Here is a 21,588-nt window from a genome sequence, read left to right on the forward strand (position 1 = left end):
TGAACTCACAATGGAAAGTACACTTTTTTTAAATGGGACTTGACGCGGTAGAAGGAACGATGACACCACTGACTGGGACACCCAGAACAAATAGTGAAGGTTTCAAAATAAGCAATTGGGCATTCAGTCTAAGGTGTGAAATTTCTTCACCCAGTATGAATGAACCTTTGGAATTCTCTGCAAGGAGGATTTATGGAGGCCCAGAGTATTTGTAAAGCAGGGATCAAATAGATGGTTATAAATCATGTACAAGAGGAAAGTTATCCAGCTCCAATTACATACAGCCCTGATGACACTCTGGAAAACTCTGCACAAGTCAGTTCCCCCTATCCGTAGAAGGATATACTTCTAATAGAAAGATTGCAGGGAAGGTTCAACTGATTGGTCTTTGGGATGGTGGGTTTATCTATTCAGTTCGTAAGAACAGAACTTCTCACTGAACTATATAATATTCTTAAGGGATGTTGTGGAGTAGGTGCAGAGTTCACATATATTTCCCCTCATTGAGCGATTCAGAACCAGAGATGACAGTCTCGAGGTCAGAATGTGGCCCTTCAGGGTGGAGATAAGAACAAGTTACTGTGGGGTGGCACAATAGCGTAGTGGTTAGTGTAATGCTTTACAGTCCCAGTGACCCAGGTTCAAGTCCTATGTTGTCCTTAAGGAGTTTGTATGTTCCTCCAGGTGCTCCATTTTCATTCTGCATTCCCAAGACAGAAGGATTAGTAAGTTATGGGCATACTCTTTTGCCCCTGGAAGCATAGCGACACATGCGGGCTGCCCCCAGCACATCCTTGGACTGTGTTGGCCATTGACGCAAATGACGACGACAAACTATATGTTCTGATGTTTCAATGCAAGTGTGACAATAAAGCCAATCTCTAGAAAAAAAAGGTTCACAGAACTGAGGAGTTTATAAAATGATGAGAGGTATAGAGTAAACAGATGATATCTCATACTAAAGAGCATGCCTTTAACGTGAAGGGGGAAAGTTCAAAATAGATGGGCCAGCTTTTTTTTTACACAGAATGTGGTGGGTCCCTGGAATGCACTGCCAGGAATGATGGTGCTGAAGACAGAGACAGTAGGGATGTTTAAGAATTTCTTAGATAGACACATAAATATGCAGAGAACGGAAGGATATGGACCATGTTCAGGCAGAAGGAATTTGTTTTATTGGATATCAGTAGTTTAGTTAGTTCAGCACAATGTCAGGGGCTGAAGAACCTGTTTCTGTGCTAGACTGTTCTATGTAAAGTTCTTTGCAGTCTTTATCAACAATGTCTCAGTCATTGAGTACACTGAAGACACAGACTGCTAGATTTTTGGTTATTAAGGAAATCAAAATATGTGGGGTTAGCGCAAGGAAGTGGCACTGAGGTGAAAGATCAGCAATAATCTTATTCAAAGGAAGGACAGGCAGAACAGCCCCCTTCTGCTTTTGGTTCTCGTGATCAATGTCAGCAGTGTGAACTGGAAGTGGCTGCCTTTCACAAGAACTTTATAAGTGAACAGCAAATTAACAAATATTCCAAATTGAAATTGGAGCTAAGACCGTGGCAAAACAAGAAAGTTTTTCAGTCATTAAAAAGCCAACGTACTCCTCTAAAGACCCTGTCATGAGTGATACTTACAGCACCTGGTCTTGGCTCTGGGGGATTCTGGTTATATGGATACCAGTGCTGTGTTTCACGGTTCACCTCCATGTACCTTCCAGCAAAGGCTCTCGTGACATCAGCCATGGAGAAAGCACAAACAGCGGAAGAGGCTGCACCACCTTTATACCTGAGAGGAGAACCAGCAGATCAGTTTAAGCATGCAATTCTTTCCCCACTTCTGACAATCTAATCCTGCTGTGGTGAATGTGTGTGTTTCCTCCGGGTGCTCTGGTTTCCTCCTATATTCCAAAGATGTACAGTGAGAGTTTGCAAGTTTTGTGGTTATGCTATGTTAGCTCTGGACTTGTGGGCTGTCCAGCACAAACCTCGCTGATTTGGTTCTATGCAAATAACACATTTCACTGAATGTTTTGATATACATATGACAAATAAAGCTAATCTCTCTCCAATGGTATATATGTTACTGCACTGAATAGAAAGCTCTAATCAAGTCACAGCGTTAAATACAAAGTCTAAACCAGCAAAATGATAGAAACAACTACTAATTTTACGAGATGCAAGGAGTGTCATTTCTCTCCTGCCCCTTTGTATTTTTAAAGGAAGTATTGCTTAAGCTCAATAGACTCAGAATTACAATCAGAATCAGGCTTAATCTCACTGGCATATTGTTGTTTTGAGGCAGCAATACATTGCAATACTGACTAATAAAAACTATAATTTACAATATAATGTACATATAAATATACGAGGGGTGATTGATAAGTTCGTGGCCTAAGGTAGACGGCGTCAATTTTAGAAAACCTAGCACATTTATTTTTCAACATAGTCCCCTCCTACATTTACACACTTAGTCCAGCGGTCATGGAGCATACCGATCCCTTCTTTGTAGAAGTCGGCGTCTTGGACCTCTAGAAAGTGGTCTACAGCAGGGGTGATTGATAAGTTTGTGGCCTAGGGTAGAAGGACATGAGTTATACAGCTCTCGTTACATGCACGTGCAGTTCAACTCTTTGAGTGATTATGCAGAAAGTTTGAAGTTAATAACTCATCTCCACCGTCAGACTAAACACCAAAGAAAACTAACCACAAAGCCTTGGTAACCTGAGGCTTATAACTGCTAAGCCCCTCCCCCTAGACCAACCAAAAGCTAATTAACTCAATTATCCAATTAAAGATGGTATCCTCCACCAGCAGCACACTTGTGCAGGTTGCTGCTGCCTCGATATGAGACAGCTCCATGCAGCAGCTCTGTTTCAGACCCAGTCACTATTACTGCTGGGGATGAGTGTTTTACCGAGTGCGCCATGTGCTGTCCGCAGTTAGTGACGGGCCTTCGTCACAGCTAGGTTTTCTAAAATTGACTCCTTCTACTTTAGGTCACGAACTTATCAATCACCCCTCGTATAATTTGTGTGCAATATATATATAATTGTTTTTCACACCCCTTATGGGTGGTGCATATGTGTATTTTTCCCCTCAATCTCTGGTCCTCTGCCAGAGGCCTGGGAACTTGAGGGTTTGGTGCAGCATCCTTGCTGTTCTTCTGGACGGAGATCTCAGATGTTGTTCCCGGGATCTGTTGCAGCCACTCTACCAGTTCAGGTGTCTCAGCTCCAAGTGCTCCTAAAGCCAGATTACTCTGGCTTTAACCTTCCACATCCTTTCTATCCTCTCTTTCAAGTCCTGGTATTTCTCCAGCTTCTCATATTTTCTTCCTGATGTTATTGTCATTCAGGATTGCCACACCTATTACCATTGCTTTCTTCTGTTCCTTTTGCAGTATTACCATGTCTGGCTGGTTGGCCAGTACTTACTTATCAGTCTGTATTTGGAAGTCCCACAGGATCTCAGCTCTGTCATTCTCTCCTAGCTTTTGGGTGTTTCCCATTTGGACTTGGGAATGTCCAATCCATAGTAAGTGCAGATGTGCAGATGTTCCTGTACACAATTCCTGCAACTTTGTTGTGCCACTCAGTGTATGCTAATTTATATATATACACACACATTAAATAAGTAATGCAAAAAAGAGAGGAAAAATACTGAGGTAGTGTTCATAGGTTTATCGTTCATTCAGAAATCTGAAGGTAGAGGGGAAGAATCTGCTTTTGAAATATTGAACGTGTATCTTCAGGCTCCTGTACCTCCTCCTTGATGGTAGCAATAAGAAGTGGGTATGTCCTGGGTGATTTGGGGCGGGGTGGGGAGTGGAGTTCTTAATGATGAATGCTGCCTTTTTGAGGCATCAGCTCTTTAAGGTGTTCTGGATGCTGGGGAGGCTAGTGCCCCAGATGGAGCTGGCAGAGTTTACAACATTCTGCAGACTTTTCCAATTCTATGCGGTGGCCCCCCCATGCTATGTGGTGATGCAACCAGTTAGAATGCTCTCCACAGTACATCTGTAGAAATTTGTGAGTATGTTTGGATACATACAAACTATCCTCAAACTCTTTATGAAATAAGAATTTCTTTGTATTTGCATCAATATGTTGGGCTCACGATAGATCCTCAGAGGTGCTGACAGCCAGGAACTTCAAGCTGCTCACCCCTTCCACTTTTGATTTCTCGATGTGTGTTCCCTCAACTTCTCCTTCCTGAAATCCACAAGCAGTTCCTTGGTCTTACTGACACTGGGTGCAAGGTTGTTGCAGCGACACCACTCAGGCAGCTGATCTGTCATGCTCCTGTACATTTCCTCATCAGCATTTGAAATTTTGCCAGTAGATGTGTCGTCAGCAAATCTATGGATGGTCTTTAAATTGTGTCTAGGCATACAATCATGGGTGCAGAGAGAGAAGAGCTGTGGGCTAAGCATGCATTCATGTGGTTTGTCAGCAAGGAGGAGATACAATTTATGATCTGCACACACTGTGGTCTCGTGATGAGGAAGTCAAGGATCCAGTGGCGGGGGTGGGGACGACGACAGAGGCCCAGTTTTGGAGCTCTTTGATTAGAACTGAGGGTATGATTGTTGGTGTGAACTGTAGGTAATAAACAGCAGCCTGACATAGGTATTACTATCGTCCAGGTCATCCAAGTCCGAGCGGACAGCCAGTGAGATTGCATTTGCTGTAGGCTGATTATGGCGATAGGCAAATTGCAGTGGGTCCAGGTCCTTGCTTATGCAGAGTTGATAATAGCCATGACCAACCTCTGAAAGCACTTCATCACAGTAGATGTGCATGCCACTGGGCAATAGTTGTTGAGGCAACTCACCTTGCTCTTCTTGGGCACTGGTATGATTATCACCCTTTGAAGCAGGAGGGAACATCTGACTGCACTGGTGAGAAATTGAAGATGTTCTTGAGCACTCCCCCCAACCAGTTGGCACAGTTTTCAGAGCCCTTCCAATGGCACCATCAGGACCTAACATCTTGTGAGGGTTCACACTCTTGAAAGATGTTCTGTCATCGGCCCCCAAGACAGAGGTCACTGGGTCATTAGGTGCTGTATGGATTCACACAGATGTAGTTTTTTTCTCCCTTTCAAACTATTCATTAAAGCTGTTGAGTTCATCTGGGAGTGAAGCATCACAGCTATTCATGATGTTAGGTCTCGCTTTGTAGGAACTAATGGCCTGTAAACACTGCCAGAGCTGAAGTGCATCCAATTCTATCTCTACCCTCAACTGGAATTGTTTTTTAGCCCTTAAAATAGCCTTCATTAGTTCATACCTAGACTTCTTGGGTAGTTCTGGATCACCAGTGTTCAATGCCACAGATCTAGCCCTCAGCATACTCTGAATCTCCTGGTTCATCCAAAGTTTTTGGTTTGGGTATGTCCAGTATGTTCTCAAAGGTACACACTAATCCACACAGTCTGAGGAACCTACACAGGCTTCAATTATACCGGTGCCTAGGAAGAATGTGGTAACCTGCCTTAACAATTATCATTCAGAAGCACTTACACCCACTGTGATGAAGTGTTTTGAGAGTTTGGTGATGATGAAACTTATCAACTCCTGCAATTGCCTAACAGCACAACAGGTCCACAGCAGGTGCCACTTCATTGGCTGCTCACTCAACTCTGGAAACATCATTTGTTTAAATTATTTTTTTTAATTGGGTTCTTTCTGGTTTCTTGCTTTGTGGCTACCTGTAAGTAAACAAATCTCACGGTTGTATAATGTATACATTCATTGATAATAAAGGTGCTTTGAAATTTTGAAACATCTAAACAGCAAAGATGCATACATCAGGATGCTCTTTATCAACCACAGCTCAGCATCCAATAATATTATCCCCTCAAAACTAATTAATAAGCTTCACGGCCCAGGCCTCAATAACTCCTTGTGCAATTGGATCCTCAATTTCCTCACTTGCAGACCACAATCAGTTCAGATTGGCAAAAACATCTCCTCCACAATGTTGACCAGCAAAGATGCACTACAAGGCTGTGTGCTTATCGCCCCCCTGTGCTTCTCGCTTTATACTTATGGCTGTGAGGCTAAGCACAGTTCCAATGCCATATTTAAGTTTGCTGAACCAAAGGTGGTGATGAATCAGTGATGTCATAACAACAACCTTTCACTCAATGTCAGCAAGGCCAGCAATTTGGTTATTAACTTCAGGAGAAGGAAATTGAAGATCCATGAGCCAGTACTCATTGGGGGATTACAGGTGGAGAGGGTTTTCAATTTTAAATTTCTTAGTGTTATTATTTTAGAGGATCTGTTCTGGGCCCAGCACATAAGTGCAATTATGGAGAAAGCATGGCAGTGCCTCTACTTCCTCAGAAGTTTGCAAAGATTCAACATGACAAACTTCTGTAGATGTGTAGTGGACAGTATATTGAATCTTTGCATCACAGACTGGTATAGAAACACCAATGTGCTCGAATAGAAAATCCTATAAAAATCAGTGGGTACATCCCAGTCCGTCACGGGTAAAGACCTCTCCACCATTCAGCACAACTACATGGAACATTGTTGCAAGAAAGCAGCATCCATCATCAGCCACCCACACCACCCAGGTCATGCTGTCTTCTTGCTGCTACCATCAGGAATAAGATACAAGAGCCTCAGGACTCACACCACCAGGTTCAGGAACAATTATTACCCCTCAGCCATCAGGCTCTTGAACCAGATAAGATCATTTCTTTCAACTTCACTTGCCCCATCATTGAACTGTTACCGTAACCTATATACTTTCAAGGACTCTTCATCTCATGTTCTTTATATTTTGTTGCTTATTTATTATTATTCCTATTTTTTGTTTACATTTGCACAGTTTGTTGACTTCTTTCCAATTTGTTGTTTGTCCATCCTTTTGGGTGCAGTTTTTCATTGATTCTATCATGTTTCTTGGATTTAATGAGTACGAGTACAAGAAAATGAATCTCAGGGTTGTTAATGGTTACATATACAGTATGGACTTTGATAATAAATTTACTTTGAATTTTGAACTTTGATAAAATCAATGAGAATTGTGGCATATTCATTCTGACTTGAAGGTGAATTCCTGAATATTGTCCAGTTCACTAACTCAAAGTAGTCTTGTAAGCTTTTCGCCACCTCCCTTAACCATACCTTCTTGGTCCTCACCACTGGTGCTGCAGTCTTTACTCTCTGCCTATACACTGGATGTAGAAATGCAGCCAGGCTGTTGGACTTCCTGAAGTGCGGGCGTGGGATGGTACAGTAAGCGTTCTTGGTAGTATAACAGTGGTCAAGCGTGTCGGCTCCTCTGCTTCCACAGATGATATGTTATTGGTAGTTGTTCGGCGACTTCAAGCTAATTGAAATCTCCCACAATTATAGAGAAGGCATCAGAGTGTGCAGTTTCATCCCTGCTGATTATGTTGCTCAGCTCCTCCAGTACCTGCCTGACGTTGGCCTGTGGTGGTATGTACACTTCTACCAGGATGATGGCAGAAAACTCCCTCGGCAGAAAAAATGGATGACATTTGACCGCTAATACTCTGGGTCAGGTGAGCAGAACTGCCACAACTGTGCATCACAATGGGTTAATCATAAAGCGTAATTCCTCCTCCTCTGCCTTTAAAAGACAGAGCTGTCCTGTCTTTGTGGAGAATGGTGAAGCAATGGGGCTGCAGCACTGCGTCCAAAATTACAGGTGTGAGACATATTTCCATGAAGTAAAGTACACAGCAGTCCCTGATGTCCCTCTAGTACAGCAATCTTCTTCTCAGGTCTTCAGTTTTATTTTCCAGAGATTGTACGTGCAATAGATTTTGTAAACCTATTAAAACAACACTGTTTACTGAAGCAGCCATGGCTGTGACTGCAGATTTTAGCCGTAGTAGTTGTAATGGGATTATTTGATGATTCCCACTAGAGCTGCACATAATGAGTCACCACATAATGGCACCATTTTACTGGATTAACTAGGCTGGAAAATAGCTTTAAAGGTTAAATTATTTATTCATTTTAATTATGTATGCATTTTAAAAATATGTACTTTTAAATAATAAAAGTATTATATTTACAGTCAGAAGATAATGGAAGTGGTATCCTGGTCTTGGACTGCACTCCATTGGAGGTCACTACATGGCAGGGTTGCTCTGCACACAGCATGCCAGAAGCCTGGGCAATCCGAGAGGAAAATCACAAACCATGTGAAACTTGCAGTTTGCTCTCCATGTAGTGCACAATTAGGTGGCATTATGTGATTACATGATCCAAATTCTTGGTACAAGTATCCTGTACCTAATAAAGTGGCCACAGGGTGTATGCTGGGCATTCTCCTCTGACTTCTCTCATTAACAAGGTGCTTTCACCCACAGAACTTCTGCTCAATGGATTTTATTTTGTTTTCTACATCATTCTCTACAAATCATAGAGATTATTGTGCATGAAAATCCCAGGAGATCAGCAGTTTCTTCAATAATCAAACCATTCCATGATCAAAGTCACTTAGATCACATTTTTCCCCATTCTGACATTTGGTCTGAACAACAACTGAACCTCTTTCTTTTCTTCTGTTTTTTAAGTTCAGCCCAACTTAAAGGTACATTACCTTTCTTAATATCATTTTCCAAACATAAAACTGAATCCAGTATCATTAAGTGCTCCAAGAACTTATCACACTTTAAAGTAGTACTGAACCAAGAGGATGTCCTGGAATTAATTCCTTGACAGCCTGAGAACAGCAGCAACAACTGAAGTGTGGTCTCCTCCCCTCCAAATTACCGGCCAAGTCATTTGCTGCAATTCATAATCAAGATGCTGTCGACAAAAAAGCCTTGCAGAGGGTGGTTAGGGGAGCAGAGAAGGTTATTGGGGTCTCCCTACCTTCTGTCCAAGACCTCTTTCAGAGTCGATGCCTCCAGAAGACACGGTACATCATTAAAGACCCCTCACACCCTCTCCATGAACTGTTTGTTCTTCTGCCATTAGGCAAACGTTGCAGGAGCATCAAAACTAAAACCGCAAGGCTACTAAACAGCTTCCTCCCACAGGCAGTCAGACTGCTAAATAGCTGCTCTACCTGACTCTGCTTTGGACACTTTTAACTTGCACTGCACACTTATAACTGATTTTAACTGACATGTGGCTGTTGTGTTTTACTATTTATTGTTATGTTTATTATTTAGTGTTGCGTTTGTTATGTTATGATTGCACTACTCCTGAGAAACACTGTCTCATTCTGCCCTGCAGAGCTGATGTACGGTTAGGATGACAATAACGTTTTTTGAATCTTGAAAGATAATCCAAAATGAAGAATTAAACAATGGGGATATGGCACAAAATATCCTGATGTGCTGGAAACCACCTGTAGCCAAAAACATGTGTCATTCACTCCTTCACTGCCACTCACTTTAAACAACGTGTCGCTCCCTCTTTGGTGTCCATTTCAGACTAGCCAATAGGGTCTTTCAGTTACATCATCTCTCCCTTCCTCTTCAGCCAAAAGTAACTCAAAAAGGTTGACTCTACTTCATAGCTTGTCCCACCCTCCCAACTCAACTGAACCTCTTGACCACGTCCGCATCCTATTATGCATTGAATTGCTGCCACATGATTGGTTGATTAAATTTTGCATTGACAAGCGGGTGTACCTAATAAAGTGGCCACTGAGTACATGTGACAATAGTTGACCAATTTTCCAATTTTACCTTGATACAGTATCAAGGAAGAGGTATTGGGGCCCTTTAACAACATTAAAGTGGATAAAAACCCCATGGCCTGATGGGATCCATCTTAGGTTATTGAGACAGCCAAGAGAGGAAGTAATGGGGGTTTAAATGAGATTGTTGCATCATCTTTAGTCACAGGTGAAGTCCCAGAAGACAGAACAGAAAATGTTATAAACACAAGAGATTCTGCAGATTTTGGAAATCTTGAGCAACTCAAATGCTGGAGAAACTCAGCAAGTCAGGCAGCATCTATGGACGGAATTAACAGCTGATGTTTCAGGGCACTGAGTGTATATACCAATGAGGTACTCCTGGTATTATCTCTCTAACTGCTATGCGTGAGAATTAGGGAAGTTGTAGAGATAATACATATTCACTGAAGTTCAAATCTAAAGTCGACCTTAAGATTGTAATAATCAAAGGAATGCTTTGAAAATCAGAATTTTATCAAAAAACAACATAAATTCAGGAGGTCCTGATCTGACCGGAGAGCTGAGCGCAAACAATTTGAATTTTTGTACAATTTCACATACCACTGGGAAGTAAATGCTCCGTAGAAGGTTGTGTTTTTCCAATTTCCTTTTCCTGGAGACAGAACAAACATATCCTGGATAACATTAAATGGGAATCCGTCATCTGGGAGTGAGCAGAACAGCTGGGCTTTGAGGAATGTTGTCCACCTTTTCTGGAGTACGCGCTCACCTCCTATATCCCCCTGTGGAAAGATTTTATTGATGGTGCTTATACAACAGAGATTTCAACAGAATATAACACTGCTGACCATCACAACACAGCTGAGCAAAGATTTAGAAATACAATATTCTCAAATATTTTGCAACACCATCTTAAAAATAGAACACCCTTCAACAGCTGGGACCTCACTTGCAATCTAACCAGGCAACGGGCTTGCCCTCTGGACTGATTGACTCCAGTAACACAAACCAGGATCAGTTACACAAATAATTGGCAAAGAGATAAGAGTTTGTACAATGGTGCAGCTAGTTGAACTGCTGCCTGACAGCACCAATAATGACCCAGGTTCAGTCCTGGCCTTGAGTCTTATGTGTGTGGAGTTTGTACATTCTCCCTGTGACCAGATGGATTTCCTCCGTGTATTTCTCCAGATTTTCCCCACATTCCAAAGATGTGTGGTTTGGTTGGTTAACTTGCCCCTGGTGCTCTGGTGAGTGGTAGGATCATGGGGAGATGAAGAATTAACATATGGTAGCATTCAATCACTCATACAAACAATAAGAGAAAGACAACTCAGATTCCTAGGTCACATCATGCAGAAAGATGAATTAGAAAAACTCATACTCTCTGGAAAGATCGAGGGGAGTAAACCTAGAGGAAGACCTCGGCTTATGTACATCAAAAGCATAGCCAGGTGACTACACATCGAGGAAATGGAAGTCATCCAAAAAACGAAGGATAGATCTATATGGAAAACCATGGTCACCAAAGTCTGCATCAGATATGGTACCTAGACAGACAGCATTAGTGTAATGGGTCGTTAATTGTCAGCATGGACTCAATGGCTGAGTGGCCTACTTCTATGTTTTTCTTCTTCCTGTGACTAAAAGTTGAACAGTAAACATGTATGATGACAAACATGGAGTCAAAAAGAAGTAAAGTTCAGAAACAGGCCCTTTGGACCATCCAGTCCATGCTGAACCACTTAAACTGCCTTCTCCCATCGACCTGCACTGGGACCATAGCCCTCTATACCCCTACCATCCATGTACCCATCCAAACTTCTTTTAAATGTTGAAATTGAGCTCACATGCACTACTTGCGTAAATGAGCTGAAACACAAATTTTATTTGCATCAAAACTCGTTACTTTGGAATACTGGAACTGAAGTAGATGAATTTGCTGCCACAGCTGATTGGTGACCTAACCTTAACAGAGGCCTTTCTTCTGTTTACCATATTAATCTTGGCTAACAAAAGACGTCCAATTTAAAATTAAGAATGGGCCCAGCAACAATGAACCTCTGCGAAGGTACCAAACAACTGCCCAGCTGTGCATGTAGAAAAATTGCCTGAATGAAAACAGAATGTTCTAGAAAACACTTCAGCAGGTCAGGCAGCATCAGCCAAGACTTTCACTTGGCTCACGGTTCGGAAACACGTCAAGAAACAAAATACTGCAGACAGCAACAATGGAGACAGAAAAACAGTGAAACGTTTCAGGTCGAGCAATCTTCCTGAAGCACAATTTCCAACCATTATTCTGCCTTCTTCCATTTTGTACTTTGCAAAATAATGATTCTCTGTAACCAGACCATCACCTCCTCCATCCCCAAACCAGATTCTCATTTATTTTCATTAAGAACAGGATGATGCTGTAAATGTTAATGCAGCTCAGGGAAAAAAAAAATCAATGGTGGCAATTTAAGCAATGGCAATTTGTCACTGACGAGCTCCTGTGATTATTACATCAATGTATAATGGCGCCTCATGCTAAGCATGAATTTTTTTTAGTTAGCTATTATTTTGATCAATAATGCCAATGAAAATGACAAAGCTTTCTGAGGTAGCGAACAGCAACTAATGAGAGTGACAGAGTCCGGCTGATTGATCCACCAGATAAATTACTTCTCTGTGATTCTTACTGCCTACCAGGTGAGATATGCTGTAGAACAGCATAATTAAATAAGACAGTGCAACTCAGTCACTTAGATAACACGTTTACTGTGAATATTACAAGGTCATGGCAACTGGAAAAGTAAAACAGGGACCAAAGCTTTTTGATCTAATCTTCAACTTCAACTACAGAATAATGGAGAAGACTAATGATAACATCAAGCCCTTCTTTGAAATGTGCAAATTATCCACTGAGTTTGGGAATGGAAGACTGAGCCATAGATTGGATTAGAATGACTGTGCAGAAGAAGGCTATGGTCTGGTGACCAGTGGTGAAAACGGCCAGGCCAATAAACATTCCCAAAGGTTGGGAGATAACTAGTGGGGAAGGGACGTTAGCAGAATCAATAGACAATAGACAATAGGTGCAGAAGTAGACCATTCGGCCCTTCGAGCCAGCACCGCCATTCATGGTGATCATGGCTGACCATCCACTATCAGTATCCAGTTCCTGCCTTATCCCCATAACCTTCGATTCCACTATCTTTAAGAGCTCTATCCATCTCTTTCTTGAAAGCATCCAGAGACTTGGCCTCCACAGCCTTCTGGGGCAGAGCATTCCATATATCCACCACTCTCTGGGTGAAAAAGTTTTCCCTCAACTCCGTTCTAAATGGCCTACCCCTAATTCTTAAACTGTGGCCTCTGGTTCTGGACTCACCCATCACCGGGAACATGTTTCCTGCCTGCAGCGTGTCTAATCCCTTAATAATCTTTTATGTTTCAATAAGATCCCCTCTCAGCCTTCTAAATTCCAGAGTATAATCCAATGAGTAGTGAGAGGATAAAGGTGACGCAGCAGAGGCAGTCACATTGCAGGAGTACTATGGAACTCCATCATGGACAGTTCAGAACTTCACTGCTGTGATATCCACAATTTCAGAATGGCTTTTGTAGAGTGGGAAATGTTCTGGTAAGTACCCTACCCTGAAAGGCACAAACAGAGCTGCCATTTGCACATCAGCAGGCCTTAAAAAGATAGCTAAGTTCTTCTTATATGTTATTAGGAAGAAACCAACTTTAGAGTTGGCCAGTGGCCAGTGAAGCAATCTTCTTCTAGGTTGTTCTTCTTTAAGCTTCACAGCATTTGTTCCTACTGTCTATATTGGGGTAGGCAACCTTAAGCACAAATGATTTTCTAGCATGTGTTATTCATTACTTTGAGGCAAAACATAACTAGATGTATTTAAATGGATAATTCCCATACTTCAAGATTTTTTTGGCATTTATCTGGCCCACCTCATTAATACGCGATCCAGCCCACAGAGGCAAAAAGGTTGCCTACCCCGGTCTATATTCAACACTTTAGCATCAAGACCAATCCTGAAGCACTTACAAATATAATTTAGAAGATATGTAGCATGGGAGGTTGATAGTTGGGTTGAGTTGTGCTCCAATGTTGGCAATTTACTTGAAAACATTTTGTCACCATGTGAGGAGACATCATCAGTGCGCTGCTGATGTCTCCTCCAATGGTGACAAAACGTTTGCAAGTAAATTGCCAAGATCGGAAAACAACTTAACCTAACCATTTATAAATGTCTCCCAGAACATCTTCAGGTGCTTCCAGGTTAATCTACTGTAGGGTCCCTTTTCATATGAAGAGTTTTTTTTAATTAAAACTCTTCACTGAGGATCTTTTAACAGAGAAGGACTAATGGGAACATTTTTTGTTTTTCTTTCATATTTCGAAAACCTGCTGATTCTTGGCTTTTGAGGGTTAAAGGAGATTTTAAGACCTTCCTAGACTCTCTTACTAATGGAAACCTACTAGCCAGTGAAAGACTTGGAGAGAGTGGATGTGGAGAGGTAGTTTCCATTAGTAGGAGAGCCTAGGATATGAGGGCACAGCTTTAGAATACAGGGATATCCCTTTAATACTAAGATGTGAAGGAATTTCTTCAGCCAGATGGTGGTAAGTCTATGGAATTTGTTGTCACAGAGGCCTGCGGAGGCCAAGTCATTAGGAATATTTAAAGCAGAAATGGGTGGGTTCTTCAATGGTAAGAAGATTAATGGTTTTGGGGAGGAGATTGGAGAATGGAGTTGAAAAAAATCAGCTTTGATTGAATGGTAGAGAAAACTCGTTGGACTGAGTGGCCTAATTCTGCTCTCTATCTTATGTCTTATGGTCTTTATGAGATGTGAAAGCTAGGTTAGTATATCTTTATTTTGAATTATTGAATTAACTTCTCTAAATGTATTCTGGATTTGGAACAACGAAACTTAAACTGACAACTAACTGACTCACTCAATCTAAAGTACACAGCAACCTATAAAGTTTCTACAAACTTTGTTCCCTGTCCTTTCCACTTTTTACATGGATGATTAAATATTCCCATGGATGATAAAATAAGAGCCACTATTTGTTTGAATCGCTCACTGTGCAATCTGCCGCTGTTTGTAATTAGTCCCAGTTTCATCAGAAAGGACGCCCACAGCACATTGCTCCTGTGCCATTTCTAGCCTCCTATTGGGCAAATCTACTTTTATTCTATCTCCCCAGTCTTCACCAATCTGCTTTACCCTTTCTTTCCCCGGTTATAGATCTAGTTCACTGTTGCTAAAACTGAATAATACTGCCCAATCTCATTCTAGCAACTGAATACCTTCTTGAATGACTTCTCACCAAATTGTTTTTATGAGTTACTGTTATTTTTACTTCCTGCAGTGACAATTTCTAAATGATATAATTAGTTCTTCATTAGATTTTTATAATGAGATTAACTGATACTTAGAAAATAAAGCTGAGAAATTGAACAATCCAAACCTAATGTCTTAACTCTTTGAATGTTAACTTTTAGCTGGGTTATCATTAGGGATATCCTCAGAAAACCTATTCCACTACATGAATCCCTTTTCCACTTATCCCTCCTAACTGATCTCCCTCTTGGTGCTTATCCCTGCAAGTGAGACAAGTGCTCCCCTTGCTCCTACACCTCCTTCTTCACAACAATTTTGCCCCCCAGACAGTCCTTCCAGGTGAGGCGACACGTCACTTGCGAGTCTGTTGGGTTTGTCTACTGTGGCCAGCAGCACAGCCTCCTCTGCATCAGGAAGACCTGATGTAGATTAGGGAACGTCTTCATCAAGCATCATTGCTCCAACCACCACGAAAGGCGGGATTTCCCAGTGACCATCTATTGTAATTCTACATTCCATTCCCATTCCGACATGTCGGTCTATGGACTTCTCTATGGTCACGATGAGGCCACCCTTAGGCTAGAGAAGCAACACCTTTTATTTCTCTGGGTAGCCCCCAACCTGATTGCTGGAACATCAATTTCACTCATGTCTGGTCATTTCTCGCTCGCCCGCTTCTCTCTTTTTCCATTCCCCATTCTGCCTCCCCTCTTACCCCTTCTCATCAGTCCATCACTTCCTTCTGGTGCCCCTCCTCCTTCTCTTTCTTCCAATGTCCACTGTCCCCTCCTATCAGAGTCCTTCTTCTTCAGCCATTTACATCTTCCACCTATCACTTCCCAGCTTCTTACTTCGTCTGCCCTCCCCCACCCACCCACCTTCCCCATTACCTGGTTTCACCTATCACCTGCCAGCTTGTACTCCTTCGTCTTCCCCCACCTTCTTATTCTGGTTTCTTCCCCGCTCCTTTCCAATCCTGATGAAGAGTCTCGGTCTGAAACATGGACTGTTACCTCCTACCAGACCTGCAAAGTTCCAACAGTATTTTGTGTGTGTAGCCCCTATTTTCTTATTCTGTTTCTGTCACTCCAAGCTCAACAGTCACATGTTGGGTGGGTGGCCAGGCGCTAGCTCTGTTATAACTGGGAGGGGCTAGTTGAGTCCTTTTTCAGAATGTTGGTGCTTCAATCACTGTTACAACATATAAGGGAGATCAACTACACTGAGTTGGGTCTTCCTATCTCTGTTGATAATCTCCAACACACTGAATACTTTCCATTGCTTTCAGTCTTGATTTCTGACTTATTACATTTAATATGGGTCCATTGTACACAGAACGTGGAACACTACAGCACAATACAGGAAGTTTGGCCCACAATCAATCTAAACCTTCCCTCTTATATAGCACTCCAATTTTCTATCATCCACGCGCCTATCTTAGGCTACGTCCGCACTACACCGGATAATTTTGAAAACAAAGCTTTTTCTCTTCGTTTTGACCCTCCATCCACATTGAAACGGCGTTTTCATCCCCCGAAAACGAAGCTTTTCTAAAACACTCTCCAGAGTGTGTAAGTTTGAAAACGATTGTTGCGCGTTGTACTGTGGACGGGGTAAACAGAGATATTTAAGAATGCTGTCACGACAACACCACAACAACGTTTTTTCTGCTTCTGCTTGGTACTGCGCAAGCACTGCCAGACGGCTGTTATAACGCGCAGTCAGTGTGAACGGCGTGAGAGTTAAATTGTAAAATTAGCTTTTTTAATTAGATCCCCTAAATTGATTTGATTGAGTCTATCTTTAAAAATATTAATGTCAGAAATACTGCGCAGGTCTGGCGGCAGGAGATTCCACTCTCTTGTTGATCTTGGGTAGAGGACGGCTTCATGCATGTGTTGTTTACTTTATTGTCTACGTTAATAGCTTGTTTGGAGTTAAACATCTCCACATTCTCCACTGCTTTGCTGACTTTGTAGTCATTTGTAACTCGCAGAAACAGCTCGACTTCATTGTCTGTCTAAACGAAGAGGTCCGGTCTGCTTTTTCCAGTGGAGGTTTTCTTTGTATTCCTTGAAGACATTGTTAAAAACTTTCTTTCGCTGTTGTTGTTGGTACTCTAGTTTTTGACCAATGGAAATAGCACAACGCTGCCGCGGAAACATAAATATTATACCGTTTCCTCTTCGCTTGTTTTCTGTAGATGTGTCTGTGCATGCCCAGTAGGAGTAGATTCGCCCAAATATCCATGTTAATGTGGACAGAGATATTTTGAAAAATGCCTAGCATGGACGCCTGTCGTTTTTACTCGAAACCGACGTTTTCAAAATTATCCAGTCTAGTGTGGACGTAGCCTAAGAATCTCTTAAATGCCCCTAATGTATCTACCTCTACCACCACCTCTGGCAGTGCATTCCACGCACCCAGCGCTCTCCATGTAAAAACCCTACCTCTGACATTCCCCCAGCTCACCATCCCCACAACCTTTGGACTCACTTTCAAGGACTCTACATTTCATTTTCTCAACATTAATTCCTTATTTTTTCCCTCTTTTGGCTTTGTACCGTTTGTTGCCTTTTGCAGTTTGGTTCTTTGACTGTCCTCTTGGGGACAGTCTTTCATTAAATTCACTGTGAATACCCACAAGAAAATGAATCTCAGGGTTGTATATGGTGTCATGTATATACTTCAATAATATACTTTGAACTATACATTCCTCCAGTCACCTTAAAATTATGACTCCTTGTATTAATGAGTAATTATACATCTAGTAATCACAGCAAGAATTGGTAACAGAAATATACCTCAGGATCTGTACACCACTCACTGTGTAGTTGAAGATATTGCTATGACTTGCATCACTTTAGCCATCAATCAACCAATCAATCAGAAACTGTCTCTAATTAGAGGCTATCTACAGATCTACATCACTGAACACGATCTTCTGAGGATTAAGATTGCCTTTTACTCCCATTAAAGTGTCATCTACTTGTAGTTCTGATCCCCATCAGTTCACCTTCAACAATTATAAATTCATCTCTTTCTATTCCCTCTCTGGAAACACTGTTAGAAGTCAATAAAACTCCCTATTTATTCAGATCCATTAACATTTGCTTTCAATATCTCACAGCTCTAATGAAAGATTTGCTGGGGTTGTTGAACAGTCTAAAAGCCACATCTTCCCAGATGCTCTCAAACCTGATCATTGAATTAGAGAACTTCCAATGGTAACTAACCATATATTTGAAGTTACACCATTTGGTAAATGTGCATGCTTCTATAGAGTGTATTTTGTCTCTAATTTCTCAGGCCTTGCTTCCAGAGGAATACCTCTGATTGTTTAGTGTAGGTCTGGGAGAAGTTGATAGGAATGGTCCATGTTCCTGTCCCTTTGGCCCACTGTGTCTGGTACCCATTTGCACTAATCCTACATAAATCTAGTGTGGGAGGGGTTGATAGGAATAGTCCATATTCCTGCCAAATCCTCCGAAATTAAATTGATGTAGGATTAGTGCAAATCGGTGCCAGACACAGTGGGCCAAAGGGCCTGTTTCTACACTGTGGTAGTAGTAGCATGATCACTCGAGTCGAGTACAATGTTCTCCTGAGGGGTTGTCTGTTGGTGGGTTCTCAGGAGGCTGCAGGGGCCAGTCTGGGACCCACATATCCAGGTAGGGTGGATTCCCTTAGTGGAGAACGCCTGTGCATGACTTTGTTTAATGTGGGGAGGCTGATGCATGGACAGTCACCAGATGGTCCTTGAGAGATTGGTTTGGGGGCCCAGTGGCAAGGGATGCACCACGGCTGGTGACCCTGCACTGCCACTGATGCAGCCTTCCTCCACTTTCACGGCCATTGTGCTGTGTCATCATCTTCTGCCAGCTCCGCGAGTATTTGGTTAGATCGCTCCTTGTCCGGAACCTCCCCCTTGACCTTTCTGCCATGGGTAAACCAGGAGCTAAGTGCCAGATGGCTAAACTCCAGGCGGCATCGCCCTTGGTATCTCAGGAACTCACAAGTCTCTCCACCATGACAAGGTGGAGATCCTCGAAGAAGATTCCAATGCTGTATGACTTGATGTAAAGCACACACTTGATATGGTGCAAAGCATCTAACAGCTGATGATGTGGGAACCTTGGTTTGGTCAGGCTGGTTATCTCTCTGACTTCATCACAGGCAACTAACAAAGGATTAGCTTCATTTGTCACATGCACGTCGAAGCATCCAAACATGCAGTGAAATGTTTTGCTTGCATGAAGTCAAATCAGCAAGCATTGTGCTGGGGGTAGCCCACAAGCTTCACCACGCTTCTGGTGCCAACAGAGCATGCCCACTAATTGCTAACCTTAACTGAACATCTTTGGAATGTGGAAGGAAACCACAGCACCCAGAGGAGACCAACATACAAACTCCTTAAAGATAATGGCATGATCTGAACCCCAATTGGTGATCACTGGCACTGTAAAACCATAGTGCTAACAGCTAAACTACCATGCCCCCATACTGCTGACCCATACCTGTCACATCTTGACATAAGAAGATCTTTATACAATTGGCACAAATTAGAAGAGAATCATACAATTCTCAAGGCTTTAATAACAACAAAGGGTCATTACATAAAACATATTTTTTTACCAAACATCAGAAATAAGAAGACACTACTCCCTACCCACCATCAACACCTGAATGAGCCTACCTTACAGATTCGGGCTATCCGTGAAACAATTGTAGTATCAAAAAAGTCAAATTCTTTGCCAGTTTCACTGAAGAAGAAATAGATTTTTCCATCATCCTTCCCAGGATTCTCCTGAATGAACTTCGAGCCAACAAATGCTGGATCTATAAGTCAGGTAAGTAAATTAATGGCTTTAAAAGAAACGCTCTTGTTCATGAATTATGTACAAAACTTCAAATGAAGTTAACATTTAAAGTAACAATTCTTTCCACAGTTCAATCTTTGACATTTCTTCGCTGAAGCACAAAGTCCATCCACAAAACTGACTGAGATGGGCTTTTGTTTTTTTTTAAGAGATTTGCTTAAACGTCAAGCAGCAGATGTGTAGATTTCCATGGAATATTTCACCCCAGTTGGAGTTCAATAGCGTATAATCTTCTACACACTAAAGGGATCGGGTTTAAAGTTCCTGAATGAAACTGGAACTGCAATAGATCTGTACACATCTAGGGAAACCTGCTCCAATTAACACCGAGCTTGACTCGTAGATCCAGGACATGCAGAAACATAATGATGATTTCTGTATTATTACAACAATAATTCATCCAAAGGGGAAATGCAGGAGCACTTGCTGCAGTGATCAGAGCCTACTGCCCTTGAATTCCAACTGTTTGCGAGAACTGGAACCAGTGAGTTATTGCATTATCCAATTAATTGAGTGAATGCAACTACGATACGGAGCACCCTTTCATTATTTTCATGTAAACCTAGTTTAAAATAACTCCATTGTTTGTCTAGAGGCAGATTAATGCATTAGGTTGATCAGCTGAACACAGTGAAACCTCCAGTAAATTTTATGATAATTGAACGCAAGAAATAAACTTGAAACTTCCTGAAATTACAAACATATGTAAATCTTTAACATTCCTCTGTTGAAACATATTTGAATTTTGATACTTATTTGAATACTTGAATACTTATTTGAATTTTGGGGGTGGATTCGGAAGGTGGAAGGTTAATGAGAAGGAATGTTTGGTGAACAGAGATTCTTTTCTCTACACAGAGAATTACAATGCTCCAACATCCCATTGCTCTGTGCCAACTCTCTCTCCAACTGCACTGCTGTAAAATATCTCTATGAATTGGGATTTTACTTCAGCGTTCATCTTTATCATCAGCATCTCAATGTTTGTTGTCTGTAACTTACCCTGAAGCCAATTAAGAGAATTCTCTGTTTTTAAGGGTGGTTTATTTCCCAGACTCCTGGAAATGATTGGTTCGTTGCCTTGAAAATTGCTGACTGTTCCTGCATATAACTCCTCCTCTAGAGAAAGTGAAGACAAATGAATATTAAAGATGCTCACTCATATTATTCAATACTCCATCAATGATCTTGTCATACTTGAAGAGTCCACATTATCCATCCAATGTGTAAAATATAATGACCCATCTTCCCTACACTACATTCCATCTGCCAATTCTTTGCCCATTCTTCTAATCTGTTCAAGCCCTTCTGCAGACTCCCTGCTTCCTGAACACTACCCAACCCTCCAACTATCTTTGTATCATCTGCAAACTTGGCCACAAAACCATCAATTCCCACTTGTTTTGTTTGTTTTGTTACCCCTACCAAAGGATAAAGAGCTGATTATCTAACCTATCTATGCCTCATAGTAAAGACTTAGTAGGTCAGACTGGATCTGTGAGAAGAGAAAGAGAGTTAACAATTCAAACTGATGGATCTTAATCAGGTCACCCTTCAGCATCCTTCACTCCAAGGCAAAAAAAAACCACAGCCTATCTAATGACTGCCCCAAAAGTCCTCCAATCCAGGCAACATCTGGTGGATTCCCTCTGCATTCTCTCTGGTGCAAATACATCCTTCCTATAACGTGGCAACCAGAACTGT

At 41.7% G+C, this 21,588-nt stretch overlaps 1 protein-coding gene across 11 annotated transcripts in view; it reads right to left on the bottom strand.

Moving 5' to 3' along the window:
- Positions 1–21,588, bottom strand: part of sema4ba (sema domain, immunoglobulin domain (Ig), transmembrane domain (TM) and short cytoplasmic domain, (semaphorin) 4Ba) — a 455,853-nt gene that overhangs the window by 27,928 nt on the left and 406,337 nt on the right. For all 11 annotated transcript variants that reach the window (XM_072278297.1, XM_072278293.1, XM_072278298.1 and 8 more), the window contains 4 exons: positions 20,887–21,003; positions 19,701–19,843; positions 10,247–10,428; positions 1,635–1,785 (listed from right to left, as the gene is read on the bottom strand). In XM_072278297.1, coding sequence (XP_072134398.1) covers positions 1,635–1,785; positions 10,247–10,428; positions 19,701–19,843; positions 20,887–21,003 — 593 coding nt within the window. The remainder of the gene's footprint in view (positions 1–1,634; positions 1,786–10,246; positions 10,429–19,700; positions 19,844–20,886; positions 21,004–21,588) is intronic.

This window comes from Mobula birostris, chromosome 14 (assembly GCF_030028105.1).
Source record: "Mobula birostris isolate sMobBir1 chromosome 14, sMobBir1.hap1, whole genome shotgun sequence".
Lineage (NCBI taxonomy): Eukaryota > Metazoa > Chordata > Chondrichthyes > Myliobatiformes > Myliobatidae > Mobula > Mobula birostris.